The sequence below is a fragment of the Falco cherrug genome, chromosome 7, assembly GCF_023634085.1.
Source record: "Falco cherrug isolate bFalChe1 chromosome 7, bFalChe1.pri, whole genome shotgun sequence".
NCBI lineage: Eukaryota > Metazoa > Chordata > Aves > Falconiformes > Falconidae > Falco > Falco cherrug.
Genome location: NC_073703.1, coordinates 52,226,034 through 52,242,253, shown reverse-complemented (window position 1 = coordinate 52,242,253; position 16,220 = coordinate 52,226,034). Strand labels below are relative to the sequence as shown.

The following is a 16,220-nucleotide window of genomic DNA, read 5'->3' as shown; positions in this document are numbered from 1 at the left end:
TCCTGCAATAGCACAAGGTATTCTTTGAATACGCCTGCTTTCTTTAACTTTCCCAATTTGCCAGCACCTTGCCTGGGTTTTATCTCTGTTTCTTCATTGTTTTTACAGGGAAAGACACTTAACTCACAGTGTGGGGCCAGACAGTAAATCCTAGTGGCTTACAAGTTTGGCAGAGGAGGGAATGACTGGTTCCAGGATGGGTGATGGATACCAGAAAGGCTGAAGATAGAAGGCTGTGGGAAGGAGTCAATAACCAGTTAATGTTTGAAGGGGAAGAGTGGCTACAGCAGCAAAATACTAGAAAGGCTGCAGAGGGCAATGTCGCTGGCAGTGGGAAATTCTGAAGTCTGTCGGGATCCATGTGTCGGGATCCTGTTGCAGTTGGAGGCTGTGCATGTGCTGGGTTGCTCTGGAGAGCCCTTAAGACTAAGCTCAGTGCAGAAATCTCCAAAACACTGGAAAAAAAAGTTTGAATAGCTGTGCGGTGTTGACGTACAGCTCCTGTATTAAAAAAAAAAAAAAAAAGAAAGAAAGAAAGGAAAAGAAAAAAATTACTGAATGTCAAGGAAATTTCTCCAGTTCATTTGTGGACAAAAATCTAAAGACTCACTGTCCTAACTGATGAGAGTTTGTGTGTTTGAATTCCTTCTGTAGACTGCTAGGCTGAGTTCCCTGCCTCACTCTGTGGGACCCTTAGCTCTCTTACGGTCTGCTTTGTGTCTGCTCTCCCTAGGACCTGGAAGAATGCCCAGCTGGGAGAAGCCATGATCGAGAGCCTGGAAGCCCAAGGACTGCAGCTGGCCAAGGAGAAACAGGAATACTTAGGTAGGAAATGCTTACTTCCAAAAGCTTTGAAGCCCCAAAATAGCCATTTTGCTTTTCTGGAGTTGTCAGTGTGGTTGAGCGAAGCAGCTACAGATTTTTGCTGTTGACTTTTACTGGATGAAGTTTTTGAGTAGTCAACAGCAGAAATTGAGGTTTGAAGGGAGTCAAAACACATTAAGGATCTGGATGTCTGTGTGGAGCATGGAAGGAAGAACATGCTTTGGCCAGCATGCTGCAGTCCTGCAGCTCCCGATGGCTGGACTGCACAGACAGCTGCTGTCCCTGAGAAGTCTGGATGTGCTGATTTCAGCTCCTCACCAGGCTAACAGCCAATACCTTTGTGTCTCTGAATCACACAGGACTGGCATTTGAAGCTGATCACAGCTTCTCATGCACAGGTTTTCCTTCTCTAGCTGCTTTTTTTGTGTCTTACTTGGTCATTGTCTGCATTTCCTCACGCTGTTCATATTGGAAGTGAGAGCATTTACATGGGCTTGTTTGAGGTGTCTAATGGCAGTGGCTAACTTGTCATTGCTCTCTTCATGGATCCTGGAGAGCAGCTGCTCCAGGTGAACATAGGATAATTTAGGTTGGAAGAGACATCTGGAGGTTCTGCAGTCCAACCCCCTACTTGGAAACCAGCCTTTGGATGGCAGTACCTTGGGTGCTCTGGCTTGGAAGGTCCAGCTGCCTCTTCCCCACATTGCCCATAGCAAGAACCAATGGAGAGCAGCTTTTTTAACCCAGATGTCTCTTAATTTAGAGCATTCCCCAAGCTGTAAGACTCCTTCTGACCTGGGGGCTGCTAGTCAGGTGTGAGCCCAGTGACTTGTCTGGACAGTCATCTGCTTCAGACAAGCTAGCAGCAACTTTGGGTGCTTCAGGTTAGTGACACCTTCAGCAGGGGCTCGTAGTATCTAGTCCTAATCATCAAGCTGCTGAGGGATCTTGAAGAGCCTTTTGCATTTCTGCATCTGTGCTGATCAAGGGGTGATCTCAGTATGTGGTCTCACATGTAACAGTGATCATAATTCAAGTATCGAGGCATGTTCGTTCTGGCCATCTAATTGCCACTCACACATGTGAGCTGATGGATGGGCTTGTGTGTGAGGCAGGGAGGGAGGGATGGTCCCACACCTGACAAAGGGATAATGGGCAGTGCTGAGAGGAGGACCTGGAGAGACAGGAGGAAAATTAGAAACAGGAAAGTTTTGTCAAAATGTTATCTTGCAGCTATGAGAGCAGACTAAAGAGCCTAAGAGACTAAAGAGGGCCACAGTGTGATAAAAGACAAGATGATGGAGAAATAGAGGAATATATGTTCTGTAGCAAACAGGAGACATTTGGAATATAAAATATATATTTCATTAAGTTCTTTGGTCCATGACAAAAACATTCAGAGCTCGTCAATTGTCACAGCTGGTTACTTTCTTTTGACAGCAGTTGCCTCTTTCTTCCTACATAACTGCTGAGGCAGTATATAGAACTGCCTCACTAGTCTTACCTTCAGTGACCTGCGTCCGTCCCGTAGCTAAGCTCTGAGGTCAGGCGCTGCTCCGGGCAGCAGGTCAAGGCTCTCTGGAGGAAGCAAACACTGCTCTGGGGAATTCCCTGAACCCTCACAAGTTACATTCCAGCTGCCCCTCACCCAGCTTATCCCTGATGCTAACCCCCAGGTTTCTCTCTAAGGCAGGGACTTTGCAGAAGCCCATCAAGCCCTGGGCTTGGCCCCTGCAAGGAGGAGCAGAAAAGGGAAGGTGGGAGAGCCTCTATGTAATTGCAGTGCAGCTCTGCTGGGTCCTGGCAAGGAGGAAGAGGGCGATAGCAGGAGGGAAAGGCAGCAGTGGTGGTCAGCAGAGCTTTAGCAATACAATTGCTAAATAATTGCTCTGGCACCAGGAGTCCTGCTCTAGGCAGGAGGTAGGGGTCTGCATTCCTCCTAGCAGTGGTAACTCTGCCAGCAGCAGTAATCTCTTCAGGTCCCAGTACAAAGGAAACCAGTAGCATCCTCCTTGTCAGATACGTGGAAGTCTTAACTACACAGTGCTACAGCGAACCTGCCCCCTGCTCGCACTGCAGCTGGGTGGCAGAGCCGAGAGCTAAACCCCAGGCTTAACTGTGAAGAATTTGTTTCTGTCTAGTTTCCTGTAAGCATGACTAAATGCTGCCTAAGGCAGAGCCTCTGCTTAAGGCTAGAACATAGCACAGGGTAGGTGCATCAGGTCACAGTGTGAAGAGCAGAGCAGAGTCTCTGGCGGGCATGTGTCCTCAGTAGACAAGAGCAACTGATGTTGGGGGGAACCATTCTTAACAGCTGAAAGTTTTTTGTGGCTAAGTTAGGGGATTGATTTCTGAGCTTGGCTGGGACATCCCAAAGTGACAGTGGGGGGCCAGCAGCGATGCCCCGGGGGCTGAAGGAGAGGGCAATGAGCTAGGCAGGTAGGGATGGGGCACTGAGCTGCAGGAGAACTCACTGCTGCAGCACAGGGTGCGACCCCGTGCACCCACTTAACCTTTCTGTGCCATTGCTTCCTCATGTGTGAAGCAGAGAGAAGAATATTCTCCTCACTCGGCTCGAGGGTTGTGAAGGTTAGTTCATCAATGCTCTTTAAGAACATTGAGATGAAACCTTAGAAGGAGTACACAGCAATACAGTGGTATAGTTTATGAAGCTATTTGGCAGAAGGGAAATTACAGAACACCCCATTAGTGTCATCTCAGCCTTTGGAGACTTCTGGACAGATACACACGAAGCAGTAGGGAACACTGTATTTTCAAGCTTCAAACAGTCAGTGTTTCATGCTAATAAATATCCCCAGGATATAAATTGCTTTTGTCCGCATTTGGCCTTTCTCTGTGTGTGTTTGCAGATAAGCTAATGGAAGAAACAGAAGAGCTGTGTCTGCAGAGGGAGCAAAAGGAGGTGAGTGTTCATCACAAGCCAATTTTCTTCAGCTTCCATGTGGCAGGAGTGGGAGGTTGGGATTTGTTGGTTTGAAGGCATGTCAGGGTTCAGGGAGGGAGGCTGTGGAGTCAAGAGTCTCCAGCCTCTTGGGAGTGGGAATCTGGGCCCTGTGGATGAAGAGAGGAATCTAAGAGCCATGCCATGGGGTGGGTCCTGGGGGTGTATCCCTGTCCCCCTTCCCAGGCACTTCCCATGCAGCATGCTTGTGTTTGTCTCCAGGGTAGAAGATCAGACTAAATACATATTCACTGGATTGAATTATACACTTGTTATTTGGCAGATTCAGGAAGACTGTGGCCATCAACTTGTCTGCTTATTTGCTTTCTAACTGTGGAAACAGACGTTTGTTCTAGTGTAGAGATACCATTGTGAGAAACAAGGAGCAGCAAAAAGCAATGTAGTTTGCTCTTTGGGCACAATATTGATGAGGAGAATAATAAACATCGCATTAGGGAAAACTCAAGACAGCATGCCCTTAGATGTTACTATTGCACCTTAATTTATCAAGTTTGCTATTGTTTTCCAAACTATTCCTAACTTATTTGCTTAATATAATAAAAGTAGCTTGTTCTCATATTTACACCAAATCTATACCAGTTTTTATAGCGCCATCATAAAGTTATTGCAAGACAACTTTGCAAATGGGTTGTCCTATTATATACTAGGAAAGCCTGCATGGGTGTAGACCATCGCATTACAAACTTCTGCATGCTCTTTTTTCCAGTTAATCCAAAATTACTGTCACCTTTCTTTAGCAAAAGATGGCAATGCTGACCTAGGCTTCTCAGGCCAATGTTTTTCTGGTGTACCTTTCTGGAAAGCCATGTGGCTTGGACACTCCTTTAGGGCTAAGCTACTTCTGCCTTTGCAGGGAGACATCCTTTTCTGGTGAGGTAGCCTGCTGCGCACCTCACAGCCCTGTGGAGGCAAATGCCCTTTTCTAAAGTCCAGGACTCCCGGAACAAATCTCTGCTCTTACAAAGCCATGCACGGTATCTTCATTGCTCACAAAGAGCAGATGGGGCCAGGTTAGTCTGAAGGAGTTTGGTGCTGATGAAGGAATGAGTGTATAGCTCACTGAGCTGTGGCGGTCTGGCTGGCTGGGAGTCTGAAGGCTTCAGACCAATATGTTGGGAAAGCAACTCGAACAGTGTATCTGCACCGTGGAGCAGGAGTCGTCTTCTGAATTTATCTGGTGTCAGTGCTGTTTTGTGACCTGAGCGGGGGCAGGACTCTTGCTGTACTTTGTTCCTGTCTCCATCTGCAGTAGGTCTCAGTACGATGGTTTCACTGCTTGAGGGTAGCTTGTGGTATTCGGTGCTCTTTAAGCATGATTTTATTAACACAAAGATAGTAACAGACTAATGAAGCTGTAACCGTGCAGTTCACGTTTTCCTGTCCCAGTAGGGGTGGGAAGCCAGGCTGAGCTAGCAGAAATGTCACACTTCAGGCACAGCAGTGCTGGGGCTGTCATGTTCCTGTCTAGGTTTTCTGTATCTGTACATCTGGGTGCCTGGAAATGGTACCTGCACGTTGAGTCCAGCTTTCCCAGGGACCTTTGGACCTTCTGTATATGCACGGCAGAGCTGATCTGTGCAGGGAACATGTCCGGGATTTCCAGGTGCCTGGTAATCTGGCTGGTACTTCTGGATATCTGGAAATCCACAGACACCCTTCAGACCCTCCTAATTGCCCCTGGACAAAAGTGTGGTGGAAGCTCAGGTTAAAAGTCCCAGGCACTGTTAACAGGGAAGCCTGTGTCAGCAGAGTACATTCCTGTCTTCTCTTTTGGCCCAGGAACTTGAGCGTCTGAACCAGGTCTTGGAAGCAGAGAAGCACCAGTTTGAAGAGGTGGTACGGGAGCTGCGGCTGGAGCAGGAGCAGATCAAACGGTAAGGCAGCAAGCTGTGCAGGGCAGGGAAAGGCTGCAAACTCCTATGCCAGGCAGCTATGGTGGTGGAAAATCCACAGTTTGCAAAATCCACCTATTTTGTGCGTGTAGGAGGGAGATAAATGGCTATATTGACCAAAACAGGAACAGCTGAGGTATGTTTACCTGCATTTGCTATCACTTGTGCGAGAAGCAGAATACAGCTTATTTTATCTTGTATTCAGGGCTTTAGCAACTTCATTTTCAAAGGGCTGGAATGTGAGCGAACCCCAGATCAGTTACAGTAGCACGACAATGGACAGGTGCTAGAGGATTTCAGAGAGAAAATTAGTTTGACCAGCTATGTGGGCTCCAGACATGTGAATCTGGTTTTCCACCGTCAGCTGAATGATACTGGGTGGATGATGTTGTCTCATGGAGAATAATTTTGTCATTTTAAGAGTTACACTATGTGAAATATGAACAGCAAAAGTGTTCAGAAAGGGAAGGATCCAAGTGCTTTGCTCTGTGTGATGAAAGGGCATGTTTTACTATTGTCGTTGTCTTTTTTTTTTTTCTTTCCTTTTCTTTCTCTCTCCCTAAATAACATCTCAGAAAATCCAGTGGGATTTTGCAAGCCATTTTTGTTTTCATAGACCTACATCTGCTTAGATATGACTCCCCTGTCTGGGCTCTTCCAGTTGCAACTGTGGCCCTGCCCTTGCTAGAGAAGTGCACTAACTGTTGGGTTTGGTTTCTTGATTAGGCGGCACAGTTAAGTTCCTGGACGTCCGTAGTGTGTTCAAGGCGTGATGCTTCCTGGCAAGCTCTTGACTCTCCAGGGCTGCCAGTACTAACCACTGGTCACAGGTCCTGCGCTAAGGCATCCACAGCCTGCACGGTCTGAGTGCGGTCTGTGGGGATAGTGTTCCCCTGCAATAGCTATCACCCTTTTTGCTTCTTTAGGGAGCTAGAGATCACAGCCCGCTCCCTTAAAGGAGTGGAGGAAGAAAAGAAAGAGTTGCGAAGCCTGACACAGTCTTTACAGAAAACCCTAGAGGTGAGTGACCACTCTGAGTGACAGCATTTTGGGAGCGATCCATGAGAACTGACAGGGCTGAAAGCAGTGCTGTCCTGTGGAATGCATCTAAGATCCGCTACTGCCAGAGTTAAGTCCTGTGCAGATGAATAAGTTCATTCGGTAGCTGAAACAAAGGCCAAAATCCCCTCCAGAAAAGGACTAGGAGTGATACGGAACCCAGCAGAACCAACGTTTTCTCAGCAGTACCAGGTGACGTGATGTAGGACAACAACCACAAGCGGCAGTTTGGGAAGCTCAGATTGATCACTAGGGAGAGATTTTTCACCAGACAGGTAGGCGGGGAGTGGGAGAGTCAGAGGAACCTCCATCTGGGAAGTTTTTCATAACTCAACTGCAGAAAGCCACAGCTGACCATATCTTGCTGTGTTGACAGACCAGCCAGACAACAGGAGGCTGGACTAGAGCCTGCCAGAGGGTCCTTCCAGCCAACATGGCTATAAGTCTGTGATAGCTTCCTGATTATTTTTTTTTTAGCTGCAACTCCTTGAGTCCTGGTGGAAACCGGAGCAGCATTCATTGTTCACAGAAGGGAGCATGGTTCCCAGGGAATCATGTACCACATGGGAACTGAGGAAATGGAGTGTTGATGTATTAAACCCTTTCTTTACTTGATATCACTCTGGTGGTTTGGTGGAAAGTGGCTTTTCTAAATGTATATTGTTTGTGAAATTTCCACACAGCTGGCTTTTTGAAGCCTCGATGTCATCCTTAATGTTCATGTCAGCCACTGCAAGTTTGTCCAAAAGTCTGTTGCTGATATTCCTTTGAGCTTTCCTCATGCCCACGGTGATGGGTACAAAGAAGGAGCTGGAAAGCTGGGGAAAGACCATTCATGCCCTAGTTGCACACCAGATGCGACACTTAACAGAAAACAGCACGATATGTCTTATTGCCCCGCAGCTGGATGCACCGCAGAGGGGGTGCCTCTAGTTCACACTGAGGAGCAAGGCAAGGATGGAAGGCAGGGAAGCTGCCTGCATCAGCAATGCACTAGGGAAGCACGATGCTCCAGCCCCTGAGCTGAGTCCTTACTAGCCTGCGGGTTTTCACCCCCTTGCATAGCAAAGGCTGGGGTGGAGATTTGCTCCTCATGGGGCAGGTACAAAATAAAAACCAGATATTCCTGGTTTTAACCTGAATGAGGCATGTGGATGTAAGGATGGAGGGACTCAATAGGGAGGACCCAGGCAGGAACAGGAGCAGAAATGTTAGATTTGGCTGATACTCATAATCTCTGCCCTTCTTCAAGGAGCTCTCTCAGGAAAAGCAGCAAATGCTGGAGATGCTGGAAGAAAATGAGAGCCAGCTCCCACCTCCAACCAGCCCCAGCAAGGAGCAAAGTCCCATCCAGGGACTGCACTGCAGCCTGCAACAGATTGAAGAGAAGATGCAGCAACTTCTGGAGGAGAAACTCCTGGCAGAGAAAAGGTGAAATGGGGCAGGGGCTCTTACAGTGGTGTCAGAGAAAGGGATGTGGGACAAGATGTGATCCACTGTGAAAAGGATGGTAGGAAAAGAGGTAGTTTCCCCCCTCACAGGTGGGAGGCAATCAGAAAGGGTATGGCTAAATATTTCCAGGCTTAAAATTAGGATCACCTCAAAACTGTTCCTGTGTTTATCCTGAGAACTGCAGAGTGGCAAGATCCTTTATAATTTCCATCCTTGGGCGTGGTAAAGGGAAGAGGATGCTTCTGCCCTGCTCAGGCTTAGTGGTGCCAAATAACATGACTATCTGCTGACTTGCTTTTTTGTTGCCCACACAAGACCTGTCTGGAAGCTTATCTGGTTCCATGGCAGGAGGCCAGCTTATAAACACTTCAGAAGGGACAGACTGATGCAGGGCAGCCAAACTCCTTGCTGCTGCTTGGGTCTGCTCCTTTCAAATCGGGACTTAGGCACCTGATTCCATTTCATGGTCAGGGACTTGTCCATAAGAAGTGTTTGGTGCTCCTGGACCTTACCTAGGGGTTGAGAATGTTCCATTTGAGAACTGTTCACCTGGCTCTCTCCAGTAATGCCTGTGTTACTGAAGTGACACGCAGACGGTGCTCCTGTTAGCGCGTCTTCGCCGAGGGCAGCCAGGGAGTTAAGCCAGCCCCAGCACGATACTGAGCCCCTTCCTTCCTGTGGGTTGTGTGGGGTGGGGATGGTTGTCTTCCTTTGCTGTGCACCAGGATGAAGGAGAATGAGGAGCGGTCCCGAGCACTGGAGGAGGAGCGGGAATTTTACTCTGCCCAGTCACAAGCGCTGCAGAACTCGCTCTCGGAGCTGACGGCAGAGAAGCAGCAGACTGAGAGAGACCTCAAGGTAACCCCTGCGTATGTCACCTAGTGCTGTCCCTGGGCCCAGACTTCTCTCATTTTCCTTTTCAGCTCATCCCCTAACAAGAGGGAGACTTGCTTTTATTTTCTTCTCATTTTGTGGTCGTAAATCTTCACTTGCTATGCTTCACGTCATGTGTGTGTGTAAAGTGTGAAGTTGCTGTGTTGCATCTGTGTAGCACAACTATTTATTTTCTCACTCTGAGGCCTGATTAACCCATTCAGTAAAAGCCTTTTCATATGCTACTGTGAAAGCAACATCTAAAGATTGAGGGAGCAGGGAAAAGAGTATAAGAGGAAAGTAGACACAATGAAGAGCAAAGATTATTCCAAAGAAATGCTAATGTGGTTATTGCAGAACTGAGCAGAAATCTTCCCTCCTTACTTATGCTCACAGAATCAATCTTAAGGGTTGTAAATCTTCAGGAACCTCTGCATGAACTTGGGTTCAAAAGCAGAGGAATGCAGATGAGGTACCAGCCCTCCTTTGTCATCCCAGTAATGGAAGATATCTTAATCGACACAAAGGTAATCAGACAAAGTATGCTATTTTATTTTAAGCCAAATGATGTAAAGGTTATGCTTACTATTGGCTGCTTGACATTCAACCTCTTTCTACAAATATTTTATCCAAAAAATACTCCAATTCTTCTTTTTCCTGCACCTCCAAGATTTTCTTATCCTGTAACCTTCTACTTGGCCAAACTAAAGCTACATTGACCTAATCTGTACTAGTTATTCTCATTTGCTAAGCTACTACTGATATTCTCCTATATTTCTAACTTTTCTTGTGTTTTGTTTCTGAAACTGAGTACTGTATGCCCCTTTGCTGGAATTGACTGCCTTTATTTCAAATCCATCTCAGCTGGAAAGATGTCCTGTTCCTGCTCAGCTGGAAGTAGCTGCATAAGCACAAATTCATGTGTTGAAATGCCATCTCTGATTCCACATGGTTCATACAATGAGAGGGAAGCTGTGAAAATGAAAGTCAGAGAAAAGGAGAATTACTAAAATAAGCTGGACTTATTTTATTTATTCTGTCTGAAGACATGAGGAACAACTTTTATGTTGTCTTATAATATTTCTGTTGGTTTTCCTTACTTTCCTCTTTTCATTTTCATCTGCTTGGTGGGTCCCTCACAGGTCTTGTGAGTTAGCAGGATGGTTTTTGAGATGCAAGCTGGTTTCCAGCAATGCTTATTCTTTTCCTCAGGCTGAGGTGAAGGTGCGCATGGATCTGGAGAAGAGACTGAGAGAAGCTGAGGAAGCATTGCAGAGCTTGGAGCAAGGCTTGAGTTCTCTGGATTGCAACAAGGAGAAAGAGGAGAAGATGAAAGCAGATGTCAGTAACTTGAGAAGTAAGTCAGTTATCCATCCCCCTTACTGATGAGCAAGGTCTGAGAGAGGAAATACTTCTATCCATTCTCCCAGACACAAAAAGAAGTTCCCAAATTAGCAAAGCCTGCATGTAATGTGCTCTCCCAACTCCTTGTACCTTGACCACACCTCTCTTTTGAGGAGCCAGAATGTACGATGCAGGCATCTGGTATTCTGCCCTCAAAGGAGAGCAAAATTATCCCAGCCTTCCCTGTTGGGTGGAAGACAAACCTAGGTGTTTGGTCAGACATGACCAAATGCTTTCCAAAATGTCAGACAGGGGAGCTGTGGCAGAGCTGTAAAGACTGACTAGGTCTGAGTTATAAAAAGTCCTCTGACTCCCCTCAAGACAGTATTTTTTCAGCCTTGGTTACAAGAATATCATCAGTTTAAGGGGGACTGTGGTTGCTGTAGCAACGTGCTGGTAGGTGACCCAGGAGGTGAAGTTTGGATCCTTACTCAGAGGTGAATCACTGCATCAGCCCAGCACTGTTGTGCTGAGACAACTGCAGTCTGCAGGCCAGGTGTAAGACTCGGATTCTTCACAGCTTATCTCTGTTCCTGCGCTTGCCCTTTTTCTTTTTTTTTTTTTTTCTTTTTTTTAAATTTTATTTAGGAGATGAGGCATTGCCCTAGCATCTGACTTCTCATGTTTGGGAACTTACATTAGCAGCTTAAACTTTGTGAAGTATCTTGCTTGTTTTCCATCCTCAAGTATAGTGCAGTGGGAAGCTGTTGTGAAGACGCTGTATCTGTACAGTTAAGGCTTCATTTCAGTGACAGGTGGATGTATTGGGCCAATATAGAAAAGCTTAAAAAAGTCCTGCAGCATTCTGAGCACTGTTACATATTCAAGTATAAACACATGTATACATAGTTTATATATATAAATGATAAATATATATTTATATATGTAAATAAAATAAGTATTATTCAGTAGTTTCTATATCAGACTTCTAAACTGAGAGAAAAGGGCATGATTCTGAACTTCATCCTGCTGGCTCAGAGCCATGGTAAGAAAACAGAGCTAAGGTGGCTATGTTAAGCTCGGCTTTCAACCAGAGCTGAGCTACCTGCACAGGGCATAAGTGAGTAACCTCTGGCACTGAATTTCTCCTGGCACTCATTTCCAATCTTAGATTTTGGGGTATGTTTTCTTCAAAAGATCAAAAATGTATTGACAAGCAAAACACTGGAGAAAGTGAGGGAAGCACTGTTTCCTTTAGTGTCAGTCCCAGCACAGATTGCCTCAGCCCTTCCACGTGACTCCTGAAGCTCTGCCCTGCCCTTTCATGTAAGAGCTGGGGCACATGAGCCCTCTGAACAGCAAGGGACCAGTGGCAGGCAGGAGGACAGCAAGACTGGAATGGCAGAAGATACGCTGGTTAGACCTCTTATGGGGAAATGAGCAAGGAAAAGCAGCTCATGTGGCAGACCGGGACAGAATAGTTGTCAGAGTTTGGATGCAGGGCTTTGCATGGACCCTGTAATGTATGTGTGTATATGATCGTGCTAGTATTTACTATACTCTTAGAACCCCCTGGCCATCTATGGCCTGGGTGTGTGCCTGTGCCAGTGCTGCCAGTGCCTCCCTTTCCACAGTTAGACTTGACTGGTTTTAGGAGTCCCTCAAAGAAAGTGCAATAAGTAAGGCTTCAGACCCTTCTGCTGCAAGAGAGTTGATAAGTTTTATCATAATATCAGAGGCTTTTGGCAGCTGAATCATAAGCAGTTGTAGGAATGGTTGATGGTGAATGGATAGTTGCAGTTCTTTCTATAATTTGAGCACGCATTTGTTGGGGCCTAGAGACTTTTGTCACTTTGAACTTGTTCATTCTGATGATACTCGGGAGCTTCATGGATCGTTCTTCATGAGGATCTAGGGAGGTGTTGAATGTCATTACCTGGCTCAGCGAGTGCAGTCCCTTGTGACTGGCTCATTGCTTGAAGTGACTCTCCCATCACTGCTCACAGTGGTGTCTTCTCAGAGTTCTTTGAAGAGTGCATCCGCAATGCCGAACTAGAGGCCAAGATGCCCGTGATCATGAAGAACTCTGTGTACATCCACAAGGCTGCCACTCGTCGCATAAAGAGCTGCCGCTTCCACCGCCGGAGAACCAGTGCTTCATGGAATGACTGTAGGTATCTGTCAGCTTCTTGTTCTATATCCTGCAGTAGCAAACACGTGCAGATGGGGCTGACAGAGCAGTAAGGTCTGCAAATTTGTTGCGTATTTCATACTCCCTAATGGCAGAATGGAGCTACAGAGAAACGTGGAGCTTCCTTACCCAGAGAGCAGGCACTGAGTCTGCATACTGGTTGCCTGTCTCTTCATGTATGTTGAAAGTTAACTGATGTGATGGTTCCAGGCCCCTAAAAAAACATGCTCAAAGCTGACTTCATCTGAATGCTTAGTTACAGACTGAGTGGTGTTGGAAGGGACACCTGGACATTGCTCAATCCAATCCAGTGCTTGGAGTGGCTACCTGCAAGGTTAGATCAGGTTCTACATAGAACCTTAAATCAGAGGCACCTGTAAAGGAAAAAAAAAAAAGTGTTTCCATGCTGTCAGCATTTTCCTCCTCTGAAAACAGTAAGGTGAAGCTGTTAGAGTGCAATGGTTAGCTCATCCCTCGCCAAGCTCTCAGTCATGTTGATCGCGTGGCTTGTGTGCTCTAGTGAAGCTTCTTCAGTTTGTGTCCCTGACAAAGGATGCTGACCTTTCTGTGCTGCTCTTTTTTTCAGTGAAGCAGTCCCACTCCTTCATCTTCTCACATGCAGAAGCTGAAAACATTGAGGAACTGAAAGAAGCAGCCAAAAGACTAAGCCGGGACCAGCACTTCAGGGAAACTCTCTATCAGATCATGAGGTCACAAAAGGATTCTGCTTCGGGTGATGAAAAGTGACTCTTGTTGGGAGGGGACTTCTGATCTCAACTTGCCATTCAGCTCCGCAAAAGTTATGCCATCGGGCTCTAGGGTCATAAGGGAGATTTGCCCTTTGATAGGGAAAGTGGGGGAAAGCTGTGTATAGGCAACTCCCTCAATGGCTTTGCTTTTGTTTGGATGCTCCCTGTAGCCTGGCAGACCTTCTCTACTGATCACTCCAGATCTGTTTGCTTCAGCTGCTTATGTTAAGCCACGTTTTGCCAAGATGCCACAGTCGGTGTTAAAGTGAACCACAGACAGTAGCTTAGGAAGCACCTTTCCTTTCCTTTCCTGTGTAGTCTGTCTGCCAAACACAAGTGCTTCTGAGAAAGCCCTTTATCCCACTTTGCTCCAGCTAGTGTAACCTCCCCAACTGGGCACAGTTTACCCTGTTCTGCCTGACCTCTTCTAGGAAATGTTTTGCTGCCCACCCCAGTCAGTCAGTGCTTCGGTGGGATGTGTTTCCTGGCACATTTCCTGAAGACCAGAGCAGTCCCAGCCTCCCAAGCACAGACAATAATATGAAACACAAAGCAACCTCTTGATGCTACATCATTTCAAGTAAACAGTAGCAACAGAAGGTGAAGACAACCTGAGGATGCTGTGGGTTTGGCTCCAAGGAGGGTCATGTGCAGAGAAGAGCTTATAGGTAATTCAGTGGCATCAGTGCAAGCTGGAGGGAGGGCTGCATTGTGCTGACTGTGGGCAGAATGCCCTGGGGCCACCTTTGCACATTTTTTGTATTGGGGCATCTGGCTGTGTCATTGCTGGGAGGAACAGAGCTACGTGCTGCAGAAGGTGTTATCTATACGCAGATTCAGTATGGAGGAGCCTTTGACTTGGCTCTGACAGCTTCCTCATCACCTCCATAAAGCAAGCTGGAGGGCAGGTGGGTGAGTTTCCAGCAGCAAAACCCCCTACCACTTGGAGAATTAGACATTATCAGCAGTAAGCTGTCAAGGCTGTGAATGTGGTCATCTCTCTATGTGCTGCAGAGAATAGCCTGTATCCAAGGCTTTGTACTGCTTTCTACCAGTACAGGCTATCTTGGCCAGAGTGGGACCTCTGGCAAATCAAGGCTGGACTGGGAGAGGTGCTGTGGACAGCTTATTCAGAGGTGGGTTTCGGGTTGCCTTTGTCCCCTCCCAGCTTCTTACCATGTGTTTATTGCAGGGGAGGATTTGCTCTGTGTGTGGTCACCCTGTATGTTTCAGGAGAGGAATCTCTTTGTTGTGGAAGCTTTGCATCCTCTCCCACCAATTTTAAGCAAGCAGCTGGCTAATAATTACCCACTCTATAGTAACTACCCACTCCATAGTAACAGCACTGCCTGGTGCTGGCAGAGCATGACCAGCACACTCAGAGTGATGCTGTTATCCCCGTGGTATGAATTGGGAAACAAAGGAATAAACAATACAAAGATGAATGAAGTTAGCAGCAGAGGTACAGTTAAGGCTCAGGGGGTCTGAAGCACAGATTTACCGGGGTTTTCAGGGGTGTACCTCTCATCAGTACCCCTAGTATTATGTATGTCCGGTGACATACATAGTAAGTCCATAATAAGAGATAAGAGTCCTGCTTACTTGTTCCACACAGACTGTGACACTGCTTAGTCCCAGGCTTTGGCTTCTGGCCACTGAAGTCATTCCCTACCAATTCAGTGCTGTTTCTAGGGAGAAGTCAGGGATGAGGCTGGGAAGAGAGCCTTGGCTTGCCAGCCAGAGAAGAAATGTTGATGCTGGGTGGAGGAGCGTACTGGGAGGGTGTGATGGTCTAGGACAGAGTCACTCTGGTGTGATCAGAGGAAAAGCACCAAAGGCACAGCCTGTATTTTTCATTTCAGGCAGTTACTGGCCAGTATCTTTCTACTGGGCAATGGGAGGGTCCAGCACTGAAGGCTGACATTTTTGTGATGACAGGTGATGCAACAGAAAAAGAAAATTTGCATCCCTCCTTAGCATGCCTGATCCTTCTATGTATTTTCCCCATGTGCTTGCGTCCTAGAAAGCCACAAATGAATTATTGCTCCTACAAGACTGAAAAGCTGTAAGAAAGCAATACAGAGCTGTTTTTCCGCCTTACACTGTCCTCACATCATGTCTGGCTGTTTTCCAGTTACAAGGTCTATATTATGTGATGCTGGAAGGAACAGAAGAAAGGACAGCCAGGGAGCATATCTGTAATTCAGGCATTTAGGAAAATCACCCTGTGGCTTGTGAATGCAGCACCTTTGATCTATTACCACCAAAAGCCACAATATCAGACTTTACAGAAGTATTGTACTCAGGAGGTAGCCGCATCAGGTTCTTCCTTTACCATGCATATTGACAGCAATAAATAAATAAAAGTTATGCTGACACTAGAGTGAATTCCTGTGTGTTCCTGATACACTGTCGACAGAAATGATGGTAAATTGCCTCTGCAGGAATTAAGGAAAATCATTGTGACATGCTCATTTACTGCCAGCCCACTTCATCTGCTTCATCGAGCTGTTGTGTTACATGCTTAACATCACCTCTCAAAAGGACTGGCTGTATGTAAAAATGCTTTCACCCTTGCTACCCACTTCCACTTGTAAAATGTGTGTATAGTTAAAGCCAAGATGTATCAAATCTAATGAAGGAATCTCCCACTTGCTTACCTGAAGCCTGTGTGAACAGCTCTCTGTGTAACCAGCAAGGCAGGCTGGCGGGGAGCATCGATGGTTCCTTGCTGCAGATGCCAGTCCTGCAGAGGGATCTACTACCCTGTAAACTCCCTGACAGAGTCAGCACAAAGCTGCGTCTATGCACCATAGCGACTGTCTCCTTATTCTGTTTGAAGGACACAGATT

At 46.6% G+C, this 16,220-nt stretch overlaps 1 protein-coding gene across 4 annotated transcripts in view; it reads left to right on the top strand.

Annotated features, from left to right (window-relative positions):
- Positions 1-15,744, top strand: part of PLEKHD1 (pleckstrin homology and coiled-coil domain containing D1) — a 36,076-nt gene extending 20,332 nt beyond the window's left edge. Inside the window, exons 5-13 of one of the 4 annotated variants that reach the window (XR_008733048.1) lie at positions 734-825; positions 3,696-3,748; positions 5,588-5,682; positions 6,627-6,720; positions 8,012-8,190; positions 8,937-9,069; positions 10,297-10,441; positions 12,435-12,602; positions 13,206-13,339. Coding sequence is in view for 2 of the 4 variants with exons in the window: in XM_055715189.1 (XP_055571164.1) it covers positions 734-825; positions 3,696-3,748; positions 5,588-5,682; positions 6,627-6,720; positions 8,012-8,190; positions 8,937-9,069; positions 10,297-10,441; positions 12,449-12,598; positions 13,206-13,366 (1,102 nt within the window). In the remaining 2 variants the exon portion in view is untranslated. Of the gene's footprint in view, positions 1-733; positions 826-3,695; positions 3,749-5,587; positions 5,683-6,626; positions 6,721-8,011; positions 8,191-8,936; positions 9,070-10,296; positions 10,442-12,434; positions 12,603-13,205 lie in introns of all 4 variants that reach the window. The other 3 variants (XR_008733047.1, XM_055715189.1, XM_055715190.1) reach the window with 3 other exon arrangements.
- The last annotated feature ends 476 nt before the right edge of the window (positions 15,745-16,220 follow it).